Source organism: Saccopteryx leptura, chromosome 9, assembly GCF_036850995.1.
Source record: "Saccopteryx leptura isolate mSacLep1 chromosome 9, mSacLep1_pri_phased_curated, whole genome shotgun sequence".
Classification (NCBI taxonomy): domain Eukaryota; kingdom Metazoa; phylum Chordata; class Mammalia; order Chiroptera; family Emballonuridae; genus Saccopteryx; species Saccopteryx leptura.
Window position 1 is genome coordinate 33,667,333 of NC_089511.1, and position 20,963 is coordinate 33,688,295.

Sequence of the window (20,963 nt, forward strand, 5' to 3'; positions counted from 1 at the left end):
ATTTGATCACATGCATATGTGTGCCTCAGTAGCATGTTGTTGCTGTTTTCAGTCCTTATGAGAAGGATAGCAGTCTTGTGATTATGCCCACTTCTTAGGTAGGGAAATGGAGAGGGGACAGAGCTGGGAATTCTTGCCCAGGCACTCTGACTAACAAGCTCTCTGTAAACCCACCCTGCTCTGCCACTTCCTGTGCAGCGACAGCTGCTGTCTATGAAATATTCATAGGGTGCCCACTCCCAGCATTATTCCTTCAAATCTTCATGAGCCCCTAAGAGGACAGGTTGTGGCCATTTGGCCGAAGAAGAGACTAAGACCTCTCAGCCCATAGAGCTCAGGGCAGCACTGAGCTCCCTCTCTGTCTCTTTATCCATCTGTTCATCTCTTCACAGGTTCACGTATGGCCACGCAGGCACCATCTACAAAGACTTCGTGTACATCTCAGGGGGCCACGACTACCAGATTGGCCCCTACCGCAAGAACCTGCTCTGCTACGACCACCGGACGGACGTGTGGGAGGAGCGCCGGCCCATGATCACAGCACGGGGCTGGCACAGCATGTGCAGCCTGGAGGACCGTATCTACTCCATTGGGGGCAGCGACGACAGCGTGGAGTCCATGGAGCGCTTCGACGTGCTAGGGGTCGAGGCCTACAGCCCTCAATGCAACCAGTGGACCCGCGTGGCCCCACTGCTGCATGCCAACAGCGAGTCGGGTGTGGCCGTGTGGGAGGGCCGCATTTACATCCTGGGTGGCTACAGCTGGGAGAACACGGCCTTCTCCAAGACGGTCCAGGTGTACGACCGTGAGAAGGACAAATGGAGCAAAGGCACCGACCTGCCCAAGGCCATCGCTGGAGTGTCCGCCTGCGTTTGTGCCCTGAAGCCACAGCTCGAGGACAAGAAAAAAAAGGGCAAGGCCAAGAGGCACCAGGACCGGGGCCAGTGACCCCACCTGTGCCTGCTGGGACCTCATCCCCGCCACCGCCACCTCCCAGAGTGTAGACCAGCAGCAACTTCATAGAACCCTGGAACCATTATGTACCACTTAGTAGCTTTTTTTTACTTTTATGATTCTTGATATTTCTATGATACCGTAACTGATTAAATATTCTACATAACTTTACATATTATCTTGCTTGATAATTAAACCTGGGCCCAGTCAGGAAATACCCCCTTATGTCTATGCAGGGCTTCTCTCCACGTTACAGATCTTTGGGGGTGCTCCCAACCACCCCTCTGAGAGTAGATAGGGCAGGGTTTACATAGACATTTTTGTAGTAAAACTAAAGGCTTCAGCGGGACGTTTCGGATCCTCTAGTCTGAACCTCCCCAAATGTGGCTGGGGTTTTTTAAAATGCAGATTCCTGGGCCCCACCTCAGAATGATCGGGTCTGAAACTACCAGGAGTGGTGGGTGGAGTGACTGGGAACTGTTTTAACCAGTTCCTGGAATGATTGAAAATCAGCCACGGTTGGGAGCCCGTAGCAAGGTCACGTGCATTTGTTTTTGTAAGTGGGGACAGGGATCCCAAGAGGGTGAGAGAGTGACCAAGGGTCACCAACTCACTGGACAATAGGTGAGACCTGGGACTTCTCACGAGGGAGGTGTCCCTCCTGGGATTTTCTTCTCAGGTGACTGTCGTTTCTGAATAACTCAGTTTTCCTGGCTGGTAATCTCCCTGAATTCTAAAAGGGTATCTAGGTAATCAGGGAAGAAGTGGGGAGGGATGGGGTGGATGACGTTCTTTATAAACATTATTCTGTACTTTGTGCTTTTTAAACTTTTTCTTTTTTCTGGCACCCACTATTTCTGATGTCCTGAGCCCCATAGATACATTTATTTTTCAGAAAATAAAGAGGGAGCACCTTAGAATTTGCTGTTGTCCTCTGTGACTACAGCTCCTAGAGGCATTGAGAGCTTTTACATGAGTAAGCGCACATTAATCCATAAGAAGGTTGTGGAGTGTCTCCCCAGCTCACCAACCCAGTGACAGACCCTGGTCCCAGCCATTTGCTGCTAAGTAGTTTTGTGCTACTGGGCAAATTCTTTAAAAAGTCTAGAGCTGTTTCCTCACTTATTACATGACAGGGTTAGATGAAGTAATGGCCAGGCTCCTCCCAAGGGTTAATCTCTTCCAGTCTATATAAGCTATTAAAATAGTCAGCACTTCCTTTTGAGATATGTGACCACTCTGCATTGATTTCTACAGTTACTAGACCATCAAGAGTATGTGCCCTTTAAGGAAGGTTTGAGACTGCTACCCAAGACACTGTGTAACTCAAGGTATGGTGGGAGGAAAGGAATGGGATCAGTTTTAATCATGAGCCAAAGGAGGTATTAATAATCTTTACCTTGGCAGAAATCTGATTGCAGAGATGAGAAAATATCAAGATATATTGTTAATATTAGAATAAGAATCTGTTAACTTTTATTATATTTTTGTCTCCTAACTGCATGTTCTTTCCTTTCCTTTCCTTTGAAGTTTACGGTGATTTTGATAGCAACCAGGAGAGCTGAGAGTGGGCGCTGAAAGCTTCAGTACCCAGATCATTGCCCTCTATTGTTAGCTGGGCAAGCAGTCTGCATCATTAGTTAATTCCTTGTATATGGGACTCCCTAGACGTCTGAGAAGTTCTGCGAGGCATACAAACAGACCAAAAAACGACACTGTTCTTGTGGCTTGACAACCCTTCTGTGTATTAAAGGCTCTGAGAAGTCCTGCATTAACTGGTAACTTTCCATCAACCAGCATCTCCAAACTTTGCTGAGCCTAAAACCCCTTCTGACTCATACCTAGTCTCAGCCCCGCCACAAAACACGTTTTGCAGAACTTCTCTCAACTTTGGGATAGTTTAACCCTACTTCCTATTCCAGGAAAGGGTTCATTTCTTGAAGATGCTTTACAAAGCACAGAATCAATGATCTCTTCTCCCCTGCTCAGCCCAAGTCATAAAGAGGTGGTCTACCAGAATCCAGGGACAGGTGGGGAAGAGCTCATAGAAAAACTATTTGTGTTTTGGGGAGACAGATGACTCTGACCTTGGGGAGAGGACAGCCATCCATTTCTAGCCTAAGCCAGCCATTTTATTTTTTACTCCCAGGACATGTCCCAGGATGCAGGCCTCTGGCCTCTGCTCTGACTTGTGCCTTGGTTACTTCTTACAGTGTCTCACCCCTAATATTTTGTGATGTTTCTCCTGCAAAGAAGGCAGTTTGTAACCTACACGGCTTAGAAACTACTACTACTGAGGTTGAGGGGACATTTCTCTAAAGGTAGACTTGATAAATAAGTTTCTTCTTGTGGACCAACTTCAAATAATTGGTGGTGGCTCTGCTTATACTAAGAAAGATTTTTCAAGCTCATTGTGGTCAGTGGTGGAAAAGAGAGTCATGGCCAATGGGCCTGAGCATGGGAGAGTGGAGTGGCAGGGCCCGTGGCTGGTTTCTGCTGTCCATGTTTCAGGGTGGAAGTCGCTCTGCTGTGCAGTCCGACTAAGAATGAAAGAAAATGGTCTTTAACTCAGTTTGGCAGATGTACTTAGGCAGGTGGCCATTTGAACTACAAAATCTTGAAAGTGTTGGCAACATTTGCAAACTCTTAAGTGCTCCAAGCTGAACTTTGAGAATATCTGAATCTTTTTATTATTTTTTTTCTTATCTTTCAGTATAAGCATGGTGAGCTTCTACTCAGGTTTTGTTTTTTTTTCTCACTTTTAAAGAACTAGAGTGTTAACTTCATCTTTGTTGTAGGCTTTGAGTTTGATCCTCGTCCAAGTTGGAACCCTGTTTGCTTAAGACGTAAATGGAATTGTGGAAGAGGATAGGAAAGCTGGAGAAACTCTGGTTTCTTCTGGTGATCTTTCTGCTGTTGAAGACGTACAGTGATTGTCTGTCTCGGCAGCTTGCCTGTATGGATGGCTCAATCAGTATTTTTAACATTCTGCCATTTTAGATAGATCTTGACCTGGGCAGAAAAACCTCATGTGTGTATTATATTCTGAATGTTCCTCCCCTTGCCCCCGACTGAAAAGGCGGCCTGACCTCATGGTGACTTAATAGAAACCCCGGAAGCCAACACTAAGGGCTGTTCAGTTTTGGGTGCAAACCCAAATGCCAAAAGAAAGTAATGTCCCTCCCCTGAGGTCCAAGGTCACACTCTGAGTTCAGGTGAGGTCACCTGTGATTCACAGTATCTGGCTCCAAGTCCAGGAGTGACCTTTGGGTGATTTGAGCAATGTGTGATGGGAGAAGACCTCCCTGACCCCAGCCCCCTTGCAGAGTTAGCGGCCTGTCTCTACCCTGGTCCTCCACGGCATGCGGCTTGGCCAGCTCTGGTCTGAGCGGCATCTCACAGGCTTTTAGCTCTTGGAGTTTTTGTCTAGAATCTCAGACCACGGATCCCTAACCTGGAGTGGCAGTTCCAGCTGTGGTCTGGGTAGCCTCGCTGTCCCTGCAGATTCTGAGTGTCCTCAGAGGGCAGGGTCAGTGTCCTGGCCTCCGGGACAAACCTCTGGAACACAGGGCAACTCCACGGGTACTTGGAGACCTGCCAAGTGCGTCTGCCAAGCCTGGCAGTTTTTCAAGTTTTTTGAAATGTTTTGATACTTTTTGATACCATTTGCTAATAACCATTTTGTAGGTTGCCTGCCAGGGTTTTCCACCTCACCCCCTATCCCCACCCCCTCGAGCTTGCACTAGACAGCACGTGTCCTCTGGTCAGTGCCAGGATATCGCCCACCTGATGTGGCTTTGTCTTGGATCATGCTCTTCTCTGTGGCTGTGATCTGATACAACTCCTGAATTTTGTAAGTTCACCCATGAGCATGACCGCGACCATCTTAGGCCCCCAACTGAGCAAGAGGGCACTGATTTGCCAAGTGGACACTCTCACTCCCTTAAAACGTCTCACACTTCTTCCAAAACTCCTACCTCAGCAGTGTACAGAGTTGAGAAGATACCTGAGGACAGACCCATAGGTCACCTTTCTCACACGGGTCATTGCTCAACCCAGGGCGTGGCTGGGGTCCTGGTCCACTCTCGTCCATCCATTCTTTTAAAGAAATTTTAACATGACATCCACAAAGTCTGTAACAGTGAACCATCCTGCACTTTATAGAATTATTGCCCTCAGCATTGGAGGTTATTAATTTCTTTGTGGGTTGTTTGTTTGTTTGTTTGTTTGTTTGTTTAAACATGGATAGAATTTGTGGCTTTTGAGGATGTTTTAGGGATTTCAAGAAATTGTCTTTTGGTTGCCTTAGTTAAAAGCGTTAAATGAATGTACAAATTTGGGGGAGGGCAGCAGGGATAAACCCTTGCAGGTCAGCTTTCTTTGAGAAAAAGAATACCCTTTCATAATTACTTGAAGCCACCTTTACAGGTTTCCTGGCTATTGAAAGATGAATAAAGTCCTTAGGATCAATTGAAGTTAATCATTACCACCAGTCTTCTGTCAGAATTAGTAAGATATCTAACAAGTAATTCATTGGGTATGTTCCAGCTACTAATGTTACCAAAATCTGTAATTGTATGCTTGTATTTTAATTTGCTGCTTTTGTATTTGTAACTTTATGACATTTGGAGCTTTTCTGTGTCATTTCTTTTTAATCAATTTCCTGCACGTTGATTTTTTTTTTTCTTTAATTCCATACAGAGTATTCAATTCTTGAAACACATTAAAATGATTTGCCTGCTCGGGTATGGCTTATTTTATCATTACATTCCAAGTCTTGTGTGGTTATTGTAATGCTCTTCAGTCCTATTTTCTCTGCCCACCCCCACCCCCCCAAAAAAGAGCCTTGTATGTTGAGCCCAAATATAATTTGGAAATTAACCAGACTGTCTTTATGTGTTGTGGGATGCTGGGACATTTCAATTCTGCTTTCATTGTGCTTCTAATTACTGTATTTTGCCAGAAATTTCATTCAGATCCTTGATTGCAGCACTAAGTCCTGTGACCTGAAATGAAAGTATTTGCTTAAATTTGTGTCCATTTGGGGTAATTTGACTAGAAAAGAAAACTAGAAGCCAGGGAAATATAGCTTATGACAAACTATTTATTATCTTTATCTAGAAAGATACAATATTATCTCTATAAGGACAGAGTTCACTTATCTCCCTTAGGGTCCAAGAAGAAGAAGGTAGTGCCGCTGCCCTGCTGTGGTTTTGCAAGGCTGCAGACAAGCCCAGTCCCCCTTGGGCACCGATAGCAACTCAGCATTGGAAGGATGGTGCAAGGTCCTGGCCGGGCCCATCAAACCCGGAAACTGGATTAGAATTTGCCTCTGAGCCAATGAGCTGCCCCAAACAGGACAGTGATTGTCAGATGCTAAAGTTACTGGGATTCTTTCATTTCAACCTCAGAGTAATCTTAGGTTTGCTATGATCCCCACCTTTGGGATGAAGAATCCAAGGCTTGGGTTAATGATCTTACCCAAGCTGAATGACCTTACCTATCCAGCTGGTCCGTGCTAGAATTGGTCTGGGTTCTCTTGAAGGCAGAACCTTAGCCAGGGACTTGAAGGCAGGTCTTTTTTGGGGAGGTGGCTCCCAGGAAGCCAGAGTGAGACAAGGAAGGAGGAAAAGCTGATAAGGTGCTTTATCTATTGTCAAGTAGTGAATCAACCCCAAGTAGGTTTAAAACCTAATAACTAGGTCCTGGCCGGTCATCTCGGTTGGAGTGTCATCCTGAAAGACGACAAAGTTGAAGGTTCGATTCCTGGTCAGGGCATACATGGGAAGCAACCAATGAATGCACAACTAAGTGGAACAAGAGATGAATGCTTCCCTTTCCCCTCCTCTGTCTCTCTATTCCTTTCTCTGTCTTTCCAAAAATATAAATCAATAAATAAAAAAATTAAGCCCTGGCCAGATGGCTCGGTTGGTTAAGCATTATCCTGAAGCGCCAAGGTTGCCGATTCAAACTCAAGGCACATACAGAAACAGCTCAATGTTCCTGTCTCTCTGTCTCCCTACCTCTCTAAAATTTTTTTTTAATTAAAAGAAACAACTATTTTTTTATTTTTTATTTATATTTTAGTGAGAGAGAGAGGAAGGTAGAGAAATGAAAGGTATCAGCTCATAGTTGTGGCACTTGTTGTTCATTGATTGCTTCTCATATGTGCCTTGACTGGGGGGGCTCCAGCTGAGCCAGTGACCTTGGGCTCAAGTCAGTGACCATTGGCATCATGTCTATGAACACGCACTCAAGTCAGCAATTCCACACTCAAGCCAGATGAACCCGCGCTCAAGCTGTCGACCTCAAGGTTTCAAACCTGAGACCTCAGTGTTCCAGGTTGACACTATCTGCTTCACCATCACCTGGTTAGGCAACACCTAACATTTTTGCTGACAAATCTGAGGGTTGACTGGGTCATCTAAGCAGCTCTCAGTGAGTTTCTTGTACACTCGGATGGTGGCTCCTGGAGGCTCACTGCCAGATGGGGCCTGGGTGGGGGACTGAAACAGCTGGGGTGCCTCAGCATCCCTCTGTCCCTCACTGTCAATCTCCCTCTCTCTGTCTCCCCCCCACCCCTCTGGCTGCTTTGGTCTCTCTCACGTGGTGGCCTCACCCAAACTTCTTATGCTCCTCCTCCCAGAGCGAGTGTCCCAAATGGGTATAGCAACAGCCACATGGCTTTTTCCAACGCAGCCTGGGAAGTCATGGCGTGTCCCTTTGCTACATTCCACTCCTTGAGGCCATCACAAAGGCCCCCCAAGTTTAGGGTGAGGGAGACACAGATGGTATCTCTTGCTGGGGGAGTGTCAACACATTGAGGCAGCAGGTGTGTGCCTATGTCTTCTGCCAGAGGCAGGAGAGGCGGCACTTACTGGGCTCTGTCTCTTTGGACAGGGTTCTCCCAGAAGCCCGGATGCCCTCTATCCCTGGGCTGCTCAGTGCCCCACCAGCTATCTAGTGTCTGAGGGGCCTAGGGGTGTATGACAGAAGGATGCTGGCAGGCCAGCTGAGCCTGCCCAGAACCGCCACCATGGCTGTGGCTAGAATCGGGAAGACAGTGGGCCTGTATTGGACACCAGAGGCACCTACTATGTGTGGATCTGGATTTTAAAAACAAGTGTGTCAGCTCAGACCCTTCTCTGTCAACTACTGAAAAACGACAACCCTTTAAAGTGCCCACGTGGGGTTCTGTGACCCAGAACAACCCCCTAGGATGGAAATATGTGAGCTGAAGGGTTAACCAAGGGAGTCCTTAACTTTCACTGAACCGTCAGTAAGGATTGCTGTCCCCTAACTCAGAGATGGCAGAGAGGCAGCCGGTACAAGACAGGTAAGTCTGCATGGGGCTAGGCTCTGCAGAGAGGACCAAAAGAGAGGGCATCTCTTCAGAGCCCCACACAGACAGGGTCCTCACCACATGGCAGCTGAGGCCAGGGCCATTGTCTCAAAGACGCGACCATATCCTTGAATTAAGACCAGCTCATATAACACCTCCGTGGAGTTTGCCAAGTTTATGTTCACGACGGTGACACATATTCACCAGCTAGCAGGGCCAAGCAAGTACTGCTGCAAGTGCGGTGATATGGTGGTGACAAGGAAGCAAGGTGTCTGCCTGTGGGCTGACTCCTCACAGGGAGAAACAGACCCACACACACAGGAGGTAGGTAGGGATAGGTAATATGAATGGATTAAAACCCACTGAGCTGTACATTTTAAATGGATAACTTTTATGTATGTGAATTGTATCTCAACAAAGTTTTTTTCTTTTTCCCTTCTTTTTCAAGTGAAAGGAGGGGAGCTAAAGAGACAGACTCCTGCATGTGTCCCAACCAGGATCCAGCCAGCAACCCCTCTCTGGGGCCAATGCTTTGCCCATCTGGGGCCATGCTCACAACCAAGCTATTTCTTAGCACCTGAGGTAGAGCCATCCTCAACGTCCATGACCAGTGTGCTCAAAGCAATCAAGCCATGGTTGTGGGAGAAGAAGAGAGAGAGAGAGAGAGAGAGAGAAAGAAAGAAAGAAAGAAAGAAAGAAAGAAAGAAAGAAAGAAAGAAAGAAAGAAAGAGGGAGGGAGACGGGTGGAGAAACAGATGGTTGCTTCTCCTGTGTACCCTAACCAGGAATCGAACCTGGGACAGCCACATACTGGGCTGATACTTTACCACTGAGCCAACCGGCCAGGGCCCAAAGCTTTTTTCTTTTTTAAAGCTCCGTGTAGAGAGTGTGCACGGCAGGTGAGAGGAACAAAAGGCACTGGGGGAGAGAGAATGTGGTGAGAAATGAGAGCTGGGGACAAATCACAGAGGGAAGGAACCTGAGTCCCATTTCCAACATCAAAGGAAAGTGTGGCTGTTGCATAGAAAGGGAAGTGAACAGAAAGGAAAAAGGAAGGAGGCCCTCTTGTCAAGAGGCATCAGGAGACCTCTGCCTTCATCTGTGCCTGGATGATGCTGGCCTGGGCCACAGACTTCCCTGATAAATTCCTCTAGAGAACAGACCACAGCTGCGCCAGTTAAAACTACACCCAGACTTGGTGGCTTAACACAACAATTTAACTATATATGTAGGTGAGACCCAGCTAGGAGATTCTACTGCTCCAGCTAGGGTCTCCTGGGAGTATAGCTTCAGTCAAATGCTTACTTTGGAGAGAAGGCTGGCCTCAGCAGGAACCAACTGGACACCTGACCTTTCCCCATGGTGGTCGCAGAGAAGTCTGAGGAGTTTTCACCTGGCAGCTCAGGGCAACCTGAGAGAATGGTCCAAGAGACAGAAAGTAAAAGCTGCCTATGTCCTACTTCTAAACCTTAACGTACAGTAGCATGTACTCTGTGTGTGTAGTCTATGAATTTTAATAATAAACGTCCAGCACTGGATGAATAGATGAACAAAATGTGATCCATCCATACAATGGAATATTACTAAGCCATGAGGAGGAACAAAGCACTGAGACATTATAATATGGAAGAAACTTGAAGACAGTATGCTAAGTCAAAGAAGCTAGATACATAGGATGACATATTGTATACTTCCATTTATTTATGTATTTATTTATTTATGGGAAGGGTGATATGATAGTAAGACAGACTCCCACATGCACCCCAACTGGGAGCCACCCACAACCCCTGTCTGGAGCCAATGCTCGAATCAACTGAGCTATTTTTAGCACCTGAGGCGGATGCGCTCAGACCATCCAAGCTATACTCAGAGCCCTGGGCTGATGCTTGAACCAATTGAGCCACTGGCTATAGGAGGGGTAGAGGGAGAAAAGGGGGAGAGGAAAGGGGAGAGAAGCAGATGGTCACTCGTCTTGTGTGTCCTGCCTGGGAATTGAACCCAGGACATCCATACACTGGTCTGATGCTCTATCCAATGAGCCAATGGGCCAGGCCTGTATACTTCCATTTATACACAATGTCCAGAATAGGCAAATATATAGAAATACAATGTAGATTAGTGGTTGCTTAGGGTGGGGTAGGGATAAGAAGGGGTAGAGAGCAATAGCTAAAGGGTATGGGGTTTCTCTTTATGATGATGAAATGTCCTAAACCTGACTGTGGTTATGGTTGCACATATCTGTGACTATACAAAAAAATGATGGAATTGCACATTTTAAATGGGTGAATTGTATGTCATGTGAATTATATCTCAACAAAGCTGTTTAAAATATTACAGCAATAATACACCCCATTCTCTGAGTTCTGTGTGTTGGTCTCCCAGATAGCTAAAGGCTGAGAGCCAGGACCTCCCTACCTGGGTTCTAAAATTGGGGACAACATGGTGAGAATAGAGAGGCAGCATTCATTTTGGGCTGCTGCTGGAGCAATTCTATGTGTGCAGACCTTGGGGGATCCTCCAGGGGCGCTCTGAGCAGTGGTCCTCAAAAGGCGGTTCCAGAAAGAGCAGCATAACCATCACAGGGAACTTGGTAGACATGCAGGCCCCACCCCAGATCTGCTGAATCTGCTGAGCGGTCCCAGAGCAATGCATGTTTTTACAAGCCTTCCTGGTGAGTCTAAAGCAGGGGTCCCCAAACTTTTTACACAGGGGGCCAATTCACTGTCCCTCAGACTGTTGGAGGGCTGGACTATAAAAAAAACTATGAACAAATCCCTATGCACACTGCGCATATCTTATTTTAAAGTAAAAAAAAACAAAACAGGGACAAATACAATATTTAAAATAAAGAACAAGTAAATTTATTTTATTTTTTTTTTTAATTTTTTTTAATTTTTATTTATTTATTCATTTTTTTAGAGCAGAGAGAGAGAGAGAGAGAAAGGGGGGAGGAGCAGAAAGCATCAACTCCCATATGTGCCTTGACCAGGCAAGCCCAGGGTTTTGAACCGGTGACCTCAGCATTCCAGGTCGACGCTTTATCCACTGCGCCACCGCAGGTCAGGCAAGAACAAGTAAATTTAAATCAACAAACTGACCAGTATTTCAATGGGAACTATGGGCCTGCTTTTGGCTAATGAGATGGTCAATATGCTCTTCTCACTGACCACCAATGAAAGAGGTGCCCCTTCCGGAAGTGCAGCGGGGGCCGGATAAATGGCCTCAAGGGGCCGCATGCGGCCCACAGGCCATAGTTTGGGGATCCCTGGTCTAAAGCATGCTCCATTGGAAACTCCTGCCCGCTAGGAGGCTCTGTCTCCATCCTCCACCCACAGACCTCCCTGGGCTATGAGTCTCTTATCAAATCACCAACAGCTCTGCCAGGTTTGCACTGGCCAAAACCTGTTGGTTCAACACAATCTATGGGGAGCCAAAGCTTCCAGCTTGAAAAGGCTTGGAAGGGTCTTGGAGCAAATCTCTGCAGGGGCCACATACCTGCTGCTTCCCAGAGAAAGTGAACTGTGTCTGTGGACTTCCTGTTGACAGGGCAGGAAGCCCTGAGGCGTGACCCAACCCTTTGAATGGTCTCCAACGTCCGTTGTCCACTGGTTCGCCAACTTCGTGCTCTGCTCAATGGAATCATTTCACTAGGCAACCCACAATAGTGACTCATCCTCCCGGGAGTCAGGCCCAACCCCTGCAGTCATCTAAAGGTGCTAAAAATATGTGATTCCTATATGCAGTTCCAAACTTCTAAGTATGCCGATGCTGTGGGCCTTTTTGGTTCCAGACTGAGATTTTTAAAAAAAGAAAGCGGACTGAGACCTGCTTTCCAATCCAATGTTCATAACTAATAGCCTCAATCAACGTTCACTCAGTGTCTCCTGAATTCAGAACGGGAACCAGATCACATTTCTGTGATGTGGACAGAGCATGGATTGTGGGTCAGGAACCTGGATTTTAGCATTGGCTTTGCTGCATGCTACCTGGGCAAGGTACCTCATATCTTAAATGTTTCCTTCTTTCTTTCTTTTTTTTTGAAATAACACTTTTTATTGTTTTTGTTTTGTTTTAGAGAGAGAGAAAGAGAGAGACATTGATTTGTTTTTCCACTTATTTATGCATTTATTGATTGATTCTAGTATGTACCCTGATCGGGGATGGAACTCCCAAACTTGGCATCTCAGGATAATGCTCCTACCAACTGAGTTATCTGGTCAGGGCCTTCGATCTGTTTCTTAAGCTATGGAATGAGATGGTTGGAGACTAAAGGTGTGACCTGCAGAACCTTTGTCTCCTAAGCAGCTCCTAAAGGTCAGACTAGATGTTCACCACATTGACTCTGCAGGCCATGTTTTCTCTCCTGGAGACCTACATGAGGGTACATGTTTGTATATTATAACCTCTGAAAATCCCATCAAAGATGCCTATCTCAGCCCTGGCCGGTTGGCTCAGTGGTAGAGCGTCGGCCTGGCGTGCGGGAGTCCGGGGTTCGATTCCCGGCCAGGGCACACAGGAGAGGCACCCATCTGCTTCTCCACCCCTCCCCCTCTCCTTCCTCTCTGTCTCTCTCTTCCCCTCCCGCAGCCGAGGCTCCATTGGAGCAAAGTTTGCCCGGGCACTGAGGATGGCTCTGTGGCCTCTGCCTCAGGCGCTAGAATAGCTCTGATTGCGGCAGAGTGACGCCCCAGATGGGCAGAGTGATGCCCCAGATGGGCAGAGCATCGCCCCCTGGTGGGCGTGCCGGGTGGATCCCGGTCGGGTGCATGCGGGAGTCTGTCTGACTGCCTCCCGTTTCCAACTTAGGAAAAATACAAACACACACACACACACACACACACACACACACAAGATGCCTATCTCACTTTGCTTAAATTTATATTTCCCAAACTTGTGTTCCCCTGGCACGTCCCCCCTTGCCCTCTATTAATATTTATAACTAGAGACTGTGTGAGACACAGTGGCATATAGGAAATGGGCAGCTAAAAGATTTGTGTCCAGTCAGAGATTCAGTAATTGTCCCACCATGCACAGGGAAAGATGCCATGATGATATCAAAGAAGATGGTCTGCTGACTTTTTAGGATATATTCTCCACGGAGAACAGTGGCTTGATGTGGTTACTGTGTTTTAAGGTCTGGCTTTCAAATTTTCAGATCAAGCTTCTGGCCAGGTGGCTTAATGGATAAAGCATCAACCCAGCACACCAGAGGTCATGGGTTTAACCCCCAGTCAGAGCATGTAGGAGAAACAATAAGTACACAACTAAATGGAACAACTAAGTGGAACAACAAGTTGATGCTTCTCTGTCTCTCTCTTTCTCCCTTCCTCTTTCTCTCTCCCTTTCTCTCCAATCAATGAAGAAATTTAAACATTTTTGAAGAACAAAAATGTTGATTTAGTTAATGCATCTGTGATGTTTAATTTTGTGTGTCAATGTGGCTGGGTCACAGTGCCCAGACATTTGGTCAAACATTACCCTGGGTGTTTCTGTGAAAGTGTTTTTTTGGATTAACATTTAAATTGGTATTTTGAGTAAAACAGATTGTCCTCTATCATGTGAGTGGGCCTCATCCAATCCAATAGAACAAAGACTAAACTCCCCTGAGCAAAAGGGAATTCTCCAGCAAATGGCATTCAGACTTGAAGCACATCAGCTCTGCCTGGGTTGTCCAGGTTACTGGCCCATCCTGCAAATTTGGGGCTTACTAGCATCTATAATAGCATAAGCCAATTCCTTAAAATCTCCATATCTCTCTCTCTCTCTCTCTCTCTCTCTCACACTCACACACACACACACACACACACACACACACACACACACATGCGTACACACACACCCTGACTAATAAGGCATCCACAAGAGAACAGACTCACGGACTTACCACAAAAGCCAGACTCTGAAAGACAGCATTCAGAGGAACTTCTCCCAATGGGCAGACCGTGGCTGATATGGCTGGTCATCCACTTTATGGGGAAAGAAAAGTAGGCTAAGGTAAGAATGTGTATAGAGTCATGGACAGTGACAACTGGCTGGACTGGTTGGTCAGAGACCTGGAAGAAAAAGATGACTGGGGACAAACAGGACTGGAGAAGAGACATGTAGGTGGGTGTATGCAGGTGGATACAGAGCGTGTAGATCTTTGATCACATGTAGTATTCACTAGGGAGCATTCACATCACAAGAGGCATTAAGCAACTGAATAAACAGAATGACTTTGCCAGTAGATGTCAGCCAGTCTGTCCTTGGCCACCCCAGTGCTGGCACATGGGCACATAAACAGTGTAGTCATGGCGGCAGGGACAGAGACTCCACATGGGCTTTGCTCACCAAGGTTTATCCAGCTGCTGCCACTGCCAATGACACAGACCAATGTTGAGCTCCCAATATGGCACCATCCATCAAGGAGACCCACCTAGCTCTTGATGACCAGTTGGTCACCTTAGAACCCCTTCCACCCTGGAAAGCTCAGCAATTGATCTTGACTGAAATTGACAATATTCCGGGTGTTAGTTTTCCTTTCCTTCCACAGGGTCAGACTATATATTCACCACATTGGTCTATTCTCGGACTTGAACTTATACCATAGGCTCTCGTGGGTCTCCAGCTTGCAGATGGCACACAGTGGACCTTCTCAGCCTCCATAATCACATGAGCCAATTTCTTATAATAAACCATTTTATGTTTATTTCTATTTATATCCTATTAGTTCTGTTTATCTGGAGAACCCTGATTAACACAATGCAATGTGATAACTTAAAATGTGGAGAAGACCTTGGGCATGAAGATGTTTATTAATATTCTTCTTTTTATTTATTTTTTAAGCAAGAGAGAGAGGGACAGACAGACAGGAAGGGAGAGAGATGAGAAGAATCAACTCATAGTTGTGGTACTCTAGTTGTTTATTGATTGCTTTCTCATATGTGCCTTGACCAAGGGGTTTCAGCTGAGCCAGTGACCTCTTGCTCAAGCCAGCAACCTTGGACTTCAAGCCAACAACCAAGGGATTATGTCTATGAACCAATTCTCAGGCCGGTGACCCTGTGTTCTAATCCAGATGAGATTAGTCAAACTGGCAACCTCAGGGTTTCGAACTTGGTTTCTCAACATCCCAGGCTAATTCTCTATCCACTGTGCCACTGCCTGGTCAGGCTTTTTTTTTTTTTTTTTATAGAGACAGAGAGAGTCAGAGAGAGGGACAGCTAGGGACAGACAGACTGGAAGGGAGAGAGATGAGAAGCATCAATTCTTTGTTGTGGCTCTTTGTTGCAGCTCCTTAGTTGTTCATTGATTGCTTTCTTGTATGTGCTTTGATGTGGGGGCTACAGCAGAGCAAGTGACCCCTTGCTCAAGCCAGGGACCTTGGGCTTGATCAAGCCAGCAACCTTTGAGCTCAAGCCAGTGACAATGGGGTTATGTCGATGATCCCACACTCAAGCCAGCGACCTGCGCTCAAGCTGGTGAGCTGCATTCAAGCTGGATGAGCCAGCGCTCAAGCCTGAGACCTCAGAGTTTTGAACCTGGGTCCTCTGTGTCCCAGTCCAATACTCTATCCACTGTACCACCACCTGATCAGGCTAAATATTCTTAAGAATGAACAGTTAGAAATAATTTATAGCCCTGGCTGGGTAGCTCTATTGGTTAGAGCATTATCCCCATACTACAAGGTTGTGGGTTTAATCCCTGGCCAGGGCACATACAAGACTCAGCCAGTGAGTGCATAAATACATAGAACAACAAATCAATTTTTTAAAAAATAAGAGGCTCTGGCCAGTTTTCTCAGTGGTTAGAGTATTGGCCCAGTGTATGGACGTCCCAGGTTAAATTCCAGTCAGGACACAAAACAGAAATGACCATCTGCTTCTCTCCCCCTTCTCTCCCTATTTCCCTCCCACAGCAGCAGTGGCTCAATTGGTCTGAGTGGGTCAGCCTCAGGTGCTAAAAATAGCTTTGTTGATTCGAACATTGGTTCAAAATGGGGGTTGCCAAATGGATCCTGTTGGGGCACATGCAGAAGTCTGTCTCACTATCTCCCCTCTTCTCACTTAAAAAAAAAGAAGCTATAATTTACTCTTAAAAAAATTATATACATGAAACATGCACAGGACAGAATATTGTGCAATCACTTAAAATAACATTTATGAGTTTTTATTTTTAATCAAATGGAAAAATACTGGCATTAATGTCATAGGAAAAACCAAAATACAAAATCAGATATCCAATAATAATAGTAATAATAATAACACTCTCATTTTCTGAGTAGTAACTAAGTGCCAGGCACTGTCTTGGGTGTTTTATATGCATCATTGAACTAAATGAAAGTCTATTACTGTATATATATATGCTTGGAGATTATACTCCAAAAAGCCAACAGTGTTTTGTCTTTGAAGAAAAATGAGTATTTTCTCCTTTCTTCTTTGCTTTATCACATTGAACTTTTATTGTCTTTATAATTGGAAAGAATTAAAATAAACTAGATTTTTAAAAGTAGGATGGAGCCTGAGTCTCCTGCCTCTGACCCTTCATTCAGTTTGTTTGAGATCATGGTACTAATGGAGGTAGCCCATGACAGGCGGGTTGCCTCCTCCCTCTCCTAGAAGGCTACCATCCCCAGAATCTGCAGATGAAGTTAAATTCAAAATTATTGTACAACTAATGTATCAGTAGTGCTAACAGCAGCAGCAGCAGCAGCATCTTACATGCAAATCACTTTAATTGTAGAGCACACACAGCATAGTAATTACCTATCAAATGGTAATTAAGCTTTTATTATTTTTTTAACTTTCGTTAACAAAAACATCATCAATTAGAAAGAAATAATTCATGTCACAAACGAGTTGGTCCAAACTGTTTGTCTGTTTGGAGGTCCTGGAATGATCATCATCAGCTCAGCCCTTATGAAACACTTACCATGTACCAGGCATCGTGAGATGCGCTTTACATTTGATGTCTCAATATGCAAACCTCGCTGCTGTGCAGGAAGTTTGTCTTGTCATCATAAGATTACATATGGGGAAACAGACTGAGAAAAATTAAATCACAAGTTGAGGGGGCAAAGCTAGAATTCATGCTTAGTAGCATTTAACTTGGGAGCAGGAGATCTGAATCACCGTGCTACGTCACTGGTTCACAAAGGTGTGTTCGATGACAACGAAGAGAAAGACAAGATGTACTCTGTGCCTCCAAACAAGCGCTGCCATTCTCGTAGCTTGTGTTTCTCTCTGTCATCAGATTGAGAGTAACCAGAGAGGCTCTATGTGTAGTTAAACACTTCCTCCTGGACTGTCCCATCTACCCAGTCCAACGAATCAGAAATACGGCATTAGGTTAACATTGCCTCGATCTCACCTTTTATCAATACATCAGTTAACAAATTTTGTTCTCTCAAAACCTTTGTGTTCTTTCTCTGGTTCACCAGCTCCTCTGCCACATCCTATTCAGGATGGCTTCATTTGGGAAGTCTATGAGTTTTCTTTAGTTTCAGGCATGGCTGTATTCAGGAGTCTGCAAATTGCCTCCAGCTTGGGATTCAGCTACAGGCTGTTAACTAGTGACAAGTCCTCCTGTCTGTGCCCCTCCAGCCTCTCCACCTTCCCACCTCACCTCCCCTCGTTTCCATGCTAATGCATGTAATTATCCCAAATGGGAACACCAAATGGCCTTTGAGGTCACACCAGACTACTACAGCATTGTCCTGGAGTCTGCCCAAGGGTCATCTGACTCTCAAAGGAACTGGGATCCTGACCTGTGGTGGTTCAGTGGATAAAACGTTGATCTGGAATGCTGAGGTCTCCTGTTTGCAACCCTCAACTTGCTCAGCAAGGCACATGTGAGAAACAACTACTATGAGTTGATGCTTCCTGCTTCTCTCCCTGCCTTTCTCTCTCTAAAATCAAGAAATAAAAATATTTTTTAAAAAATGGCACTGGAAAACCATAAGGGGATGCTACGAGGAAACCGAGGCTTCCAGCACTGAACTTACCCAAGTTCACCGACTGCTGAGTGCAGGAGCTGGGATCTGGGCATGGACCTCTGAGACTTCCAAGTCCACTTTGTGGATTCTGATCGCATCCATGTTAACAAGCTCAGCAGTGGTAGGAGATTTCAAACAATAAAAATGTTGTGCCAGACTGCTGGAGTCATGGATTATTTTTTCAAAATCTCTTGACTTCTGTTATAATCAACCTTGCATTTAAAGTAATAAAGATACTTGTTTTTGTAGGCTAAAGGTGATTGAAAGAATGCTTCCTCCTCCTTCCCTCCCCTGCCCTAGCTGTCTGTCTGGAAGAAAAGAAAAACCTACATTAAATGAAAATCAATGAAAGATAAGAAATTCTTGGGTGAATGGGGAAGGGAAGGGTTGTAGGGGTGATTAGATTAAGAAAAATGAAAGAGCATTAAGTAGCGATGTTGCCACTTTAACTCATTAATAATGTGAATGCATTGCAGTTAATGGATTGTTTTATGTGGCTTAAATTGTTGTCACATTCATCATCCCAGTTGGTCTTGGAATCTCTCTTATGAAGCAGGAAGGACACACTGGATTTTCCCCATTATATAGGAGCCAAGTGACAGAAAATCTGAATCTTCCAAAGTCTAGAGTGATTTGGAATTAAAAATGAATTAAAAAGGCAATCAAGCCTGACCTGTGGTGATGCAGTGGATGGGGCGTCAACCTGGATGCGCGTCAACCAGCGTCGCCGGTTCGGAGTCCTGGTCTTGCCTGGTCAGGGCACATGTGGGAGTTGATGCTTCCAGCTCCTCCCCCTTTCTCTCTCTCTCTATCTCCTCTCTAAAATGAATAAATAAAATCTTAAAAAAAATGCAATCCAGACCCATGATACTTCTCAAGTTGCCAGTTATAAAAACAGATATGTAAAGTACAGCACAGGGAATATAGTCAATAATATTGTAATAATTATGTATGGTGTCAGATGGGTACTAATCTTACTTGGGTAATCGCTTCATCATGTATAATAAATGTTTAATCACTATGTTGTATACCTGAAACTAATACATTAAATGTCAACTGTAATTGAAAAATAAATTTAAGACTGACCTGTGGTGGCACAGTGGATAGCGTGTTGGCCTAGAATGCTGAAGTCACTGGTTCGAGGCTCTGGGCATGCCTGGTCAAGGCACATACAAGAAGTAACTACGAGTTGGTGCTTTCTGCTCCTCCTAACCCCACCTTTCTCTCTCTCTCTCTCTCTCTCTCTCTCTCTCTCTAATCAACAAATAAAATCTTAAAAAAGAAAAGAGAAGAAAATCCCTGACTGGTTGCCTTAGCAGTAGAGCATCAACCTTTTGTGTGGAAGTCCTGTGTTTGATTCCTGGTCAGGACACACAGAAGAAGCGATCATCTGCTTCTCCATCCCTCCCCTTCTCTCTCTCTCTCTCTCTCTCTCTCTCTCTCTCTCTCTCCTCTCTCTCTCTTCTCCTCCTGCAGCCATAGCTCAAATGGTTTGAGCAAGTTCCACCCCAGCGCTGAGGATGGCTCCATGGCCTTGCCTCCGGTGCTAAAATAGCTTGGTTGCCAAGCAACAGAGCAGCAGCCCCATATGTGCAGAGTATCACCCCATAGAGGGCTTGCTGGGTGGATCTGGTCAGGGCATATACGGGAGTATGTCTCTGCCTCCTTGCTTCTCACTTAATTAAAAAAATAACCTGACCTGTGGTGGCGCAGTGGATAAAGCGTCAACCTGGAAATGCTGAGGTCGCTGGTTCGAAACCTTGGGCTTGTCTGGTCAAGGCACATATGGGAGTTGATGCTTCCAGCTCGTCCCCCCTTCTCTCTGTCTCTCTCTCCTCTCTAAAACTGAATAAATAAAATAAAAAAATAAAAAAATTTGCCTGACCTGTGGTGGCACAGTGGATAAAGCGTCGACCTGGAAATGCTGAGGTCGCCGGTTCGAAACCCTGGGCTTGCCTGGTCAAGGCACATATGGGAGTTGATGCTTCCTTCTCCTCCCCACCTCCTCTCTCTCTGTCTCTCTGTCTCTCTCTCTCTCCCTCTCTCTCCCCTCTCTAAAATGAATAAATAAAAAAATTAAAAAATAATAATAATGATAATAATAAAATACAAATAAATTTTAAAAAATTTTAAACCAATAGAACTTCTTACACTTTCTTTACTCCCTTTCTTTAGTAATTCCCCCCCTCCCCCCCGGCCAAGGTTCTTTTAGATGGTGGTGTCTCCATGCTGGTGTGCTGGCTGGGGACAGTGCCAGACCCTGGGAAGGGCAGAGACAAGGAAATAAATGCAATGTACAACTGAGAAACTACATTATACAGATGTTTTACTTAAGAAGAGACTTCATATATATGAGTTCTGCAACCAAAAATAAAAGAGAGCAAGAGGACAAGAGGAAATAAAAGGATGAGCAAGCCCACTCACCATGCTATTCATGAGAGGATGGATCACAGTGAGACTAACACAAGAGGCAGCCATCTGCATTCCTCCTGTCTGTTCCCTTCCCTCGCAGGCCAGATTGCTAGGCTGAGTTTGATGTTTCTGTTCATCAATAAACAGATTTCAGATAACATGCCCTGCAGAGCAAGCTATAATTTAGGGCTCAAGTGGACAACCTGAGATTTGACTTGGCTCTGGATGAAAACACCCTTTGTGTTGTTTTTATCACGTGAACAGAGACAGAGTCACACAAGG

At 45.3% G+C, this 20,963-nt stretch overlaps 1 protein-coding gene across 7 annotated transcripts in view; it reads left to right on the top strand.

The window, feature by feature from the left end:
- The window catches only part of LOC136381402 (kelch-like protein 36), a 122,151-nt gene that overhangs the window by 17,340 nt on the left and 83,848 nt on the right, over nucleotides 1–20,963 (top strand). For 4 of the 7 annotated variants that reach the window (XM_066350093.1, XM_066350089.1, XM_066350090.1 and 1 more), the window contains exon 5: nucleotides 393–5,720. The exons of the other annotated variants lie outside the window; for them this stretch is intronic. In XM_066350093.1, the coding sequence (XP_066206190.1) occupies nucleotides 393–948 (556 nt within the window). In that variant the 3' untranslated portion in view covers nucleotides 949–5,720. Of the gene's footprint in view, nucleotides 1–392; nucleotides 5,721–20,963 lie in introns of those variants that run through there. 7 annotated transcript variants of the gene reach the window in all.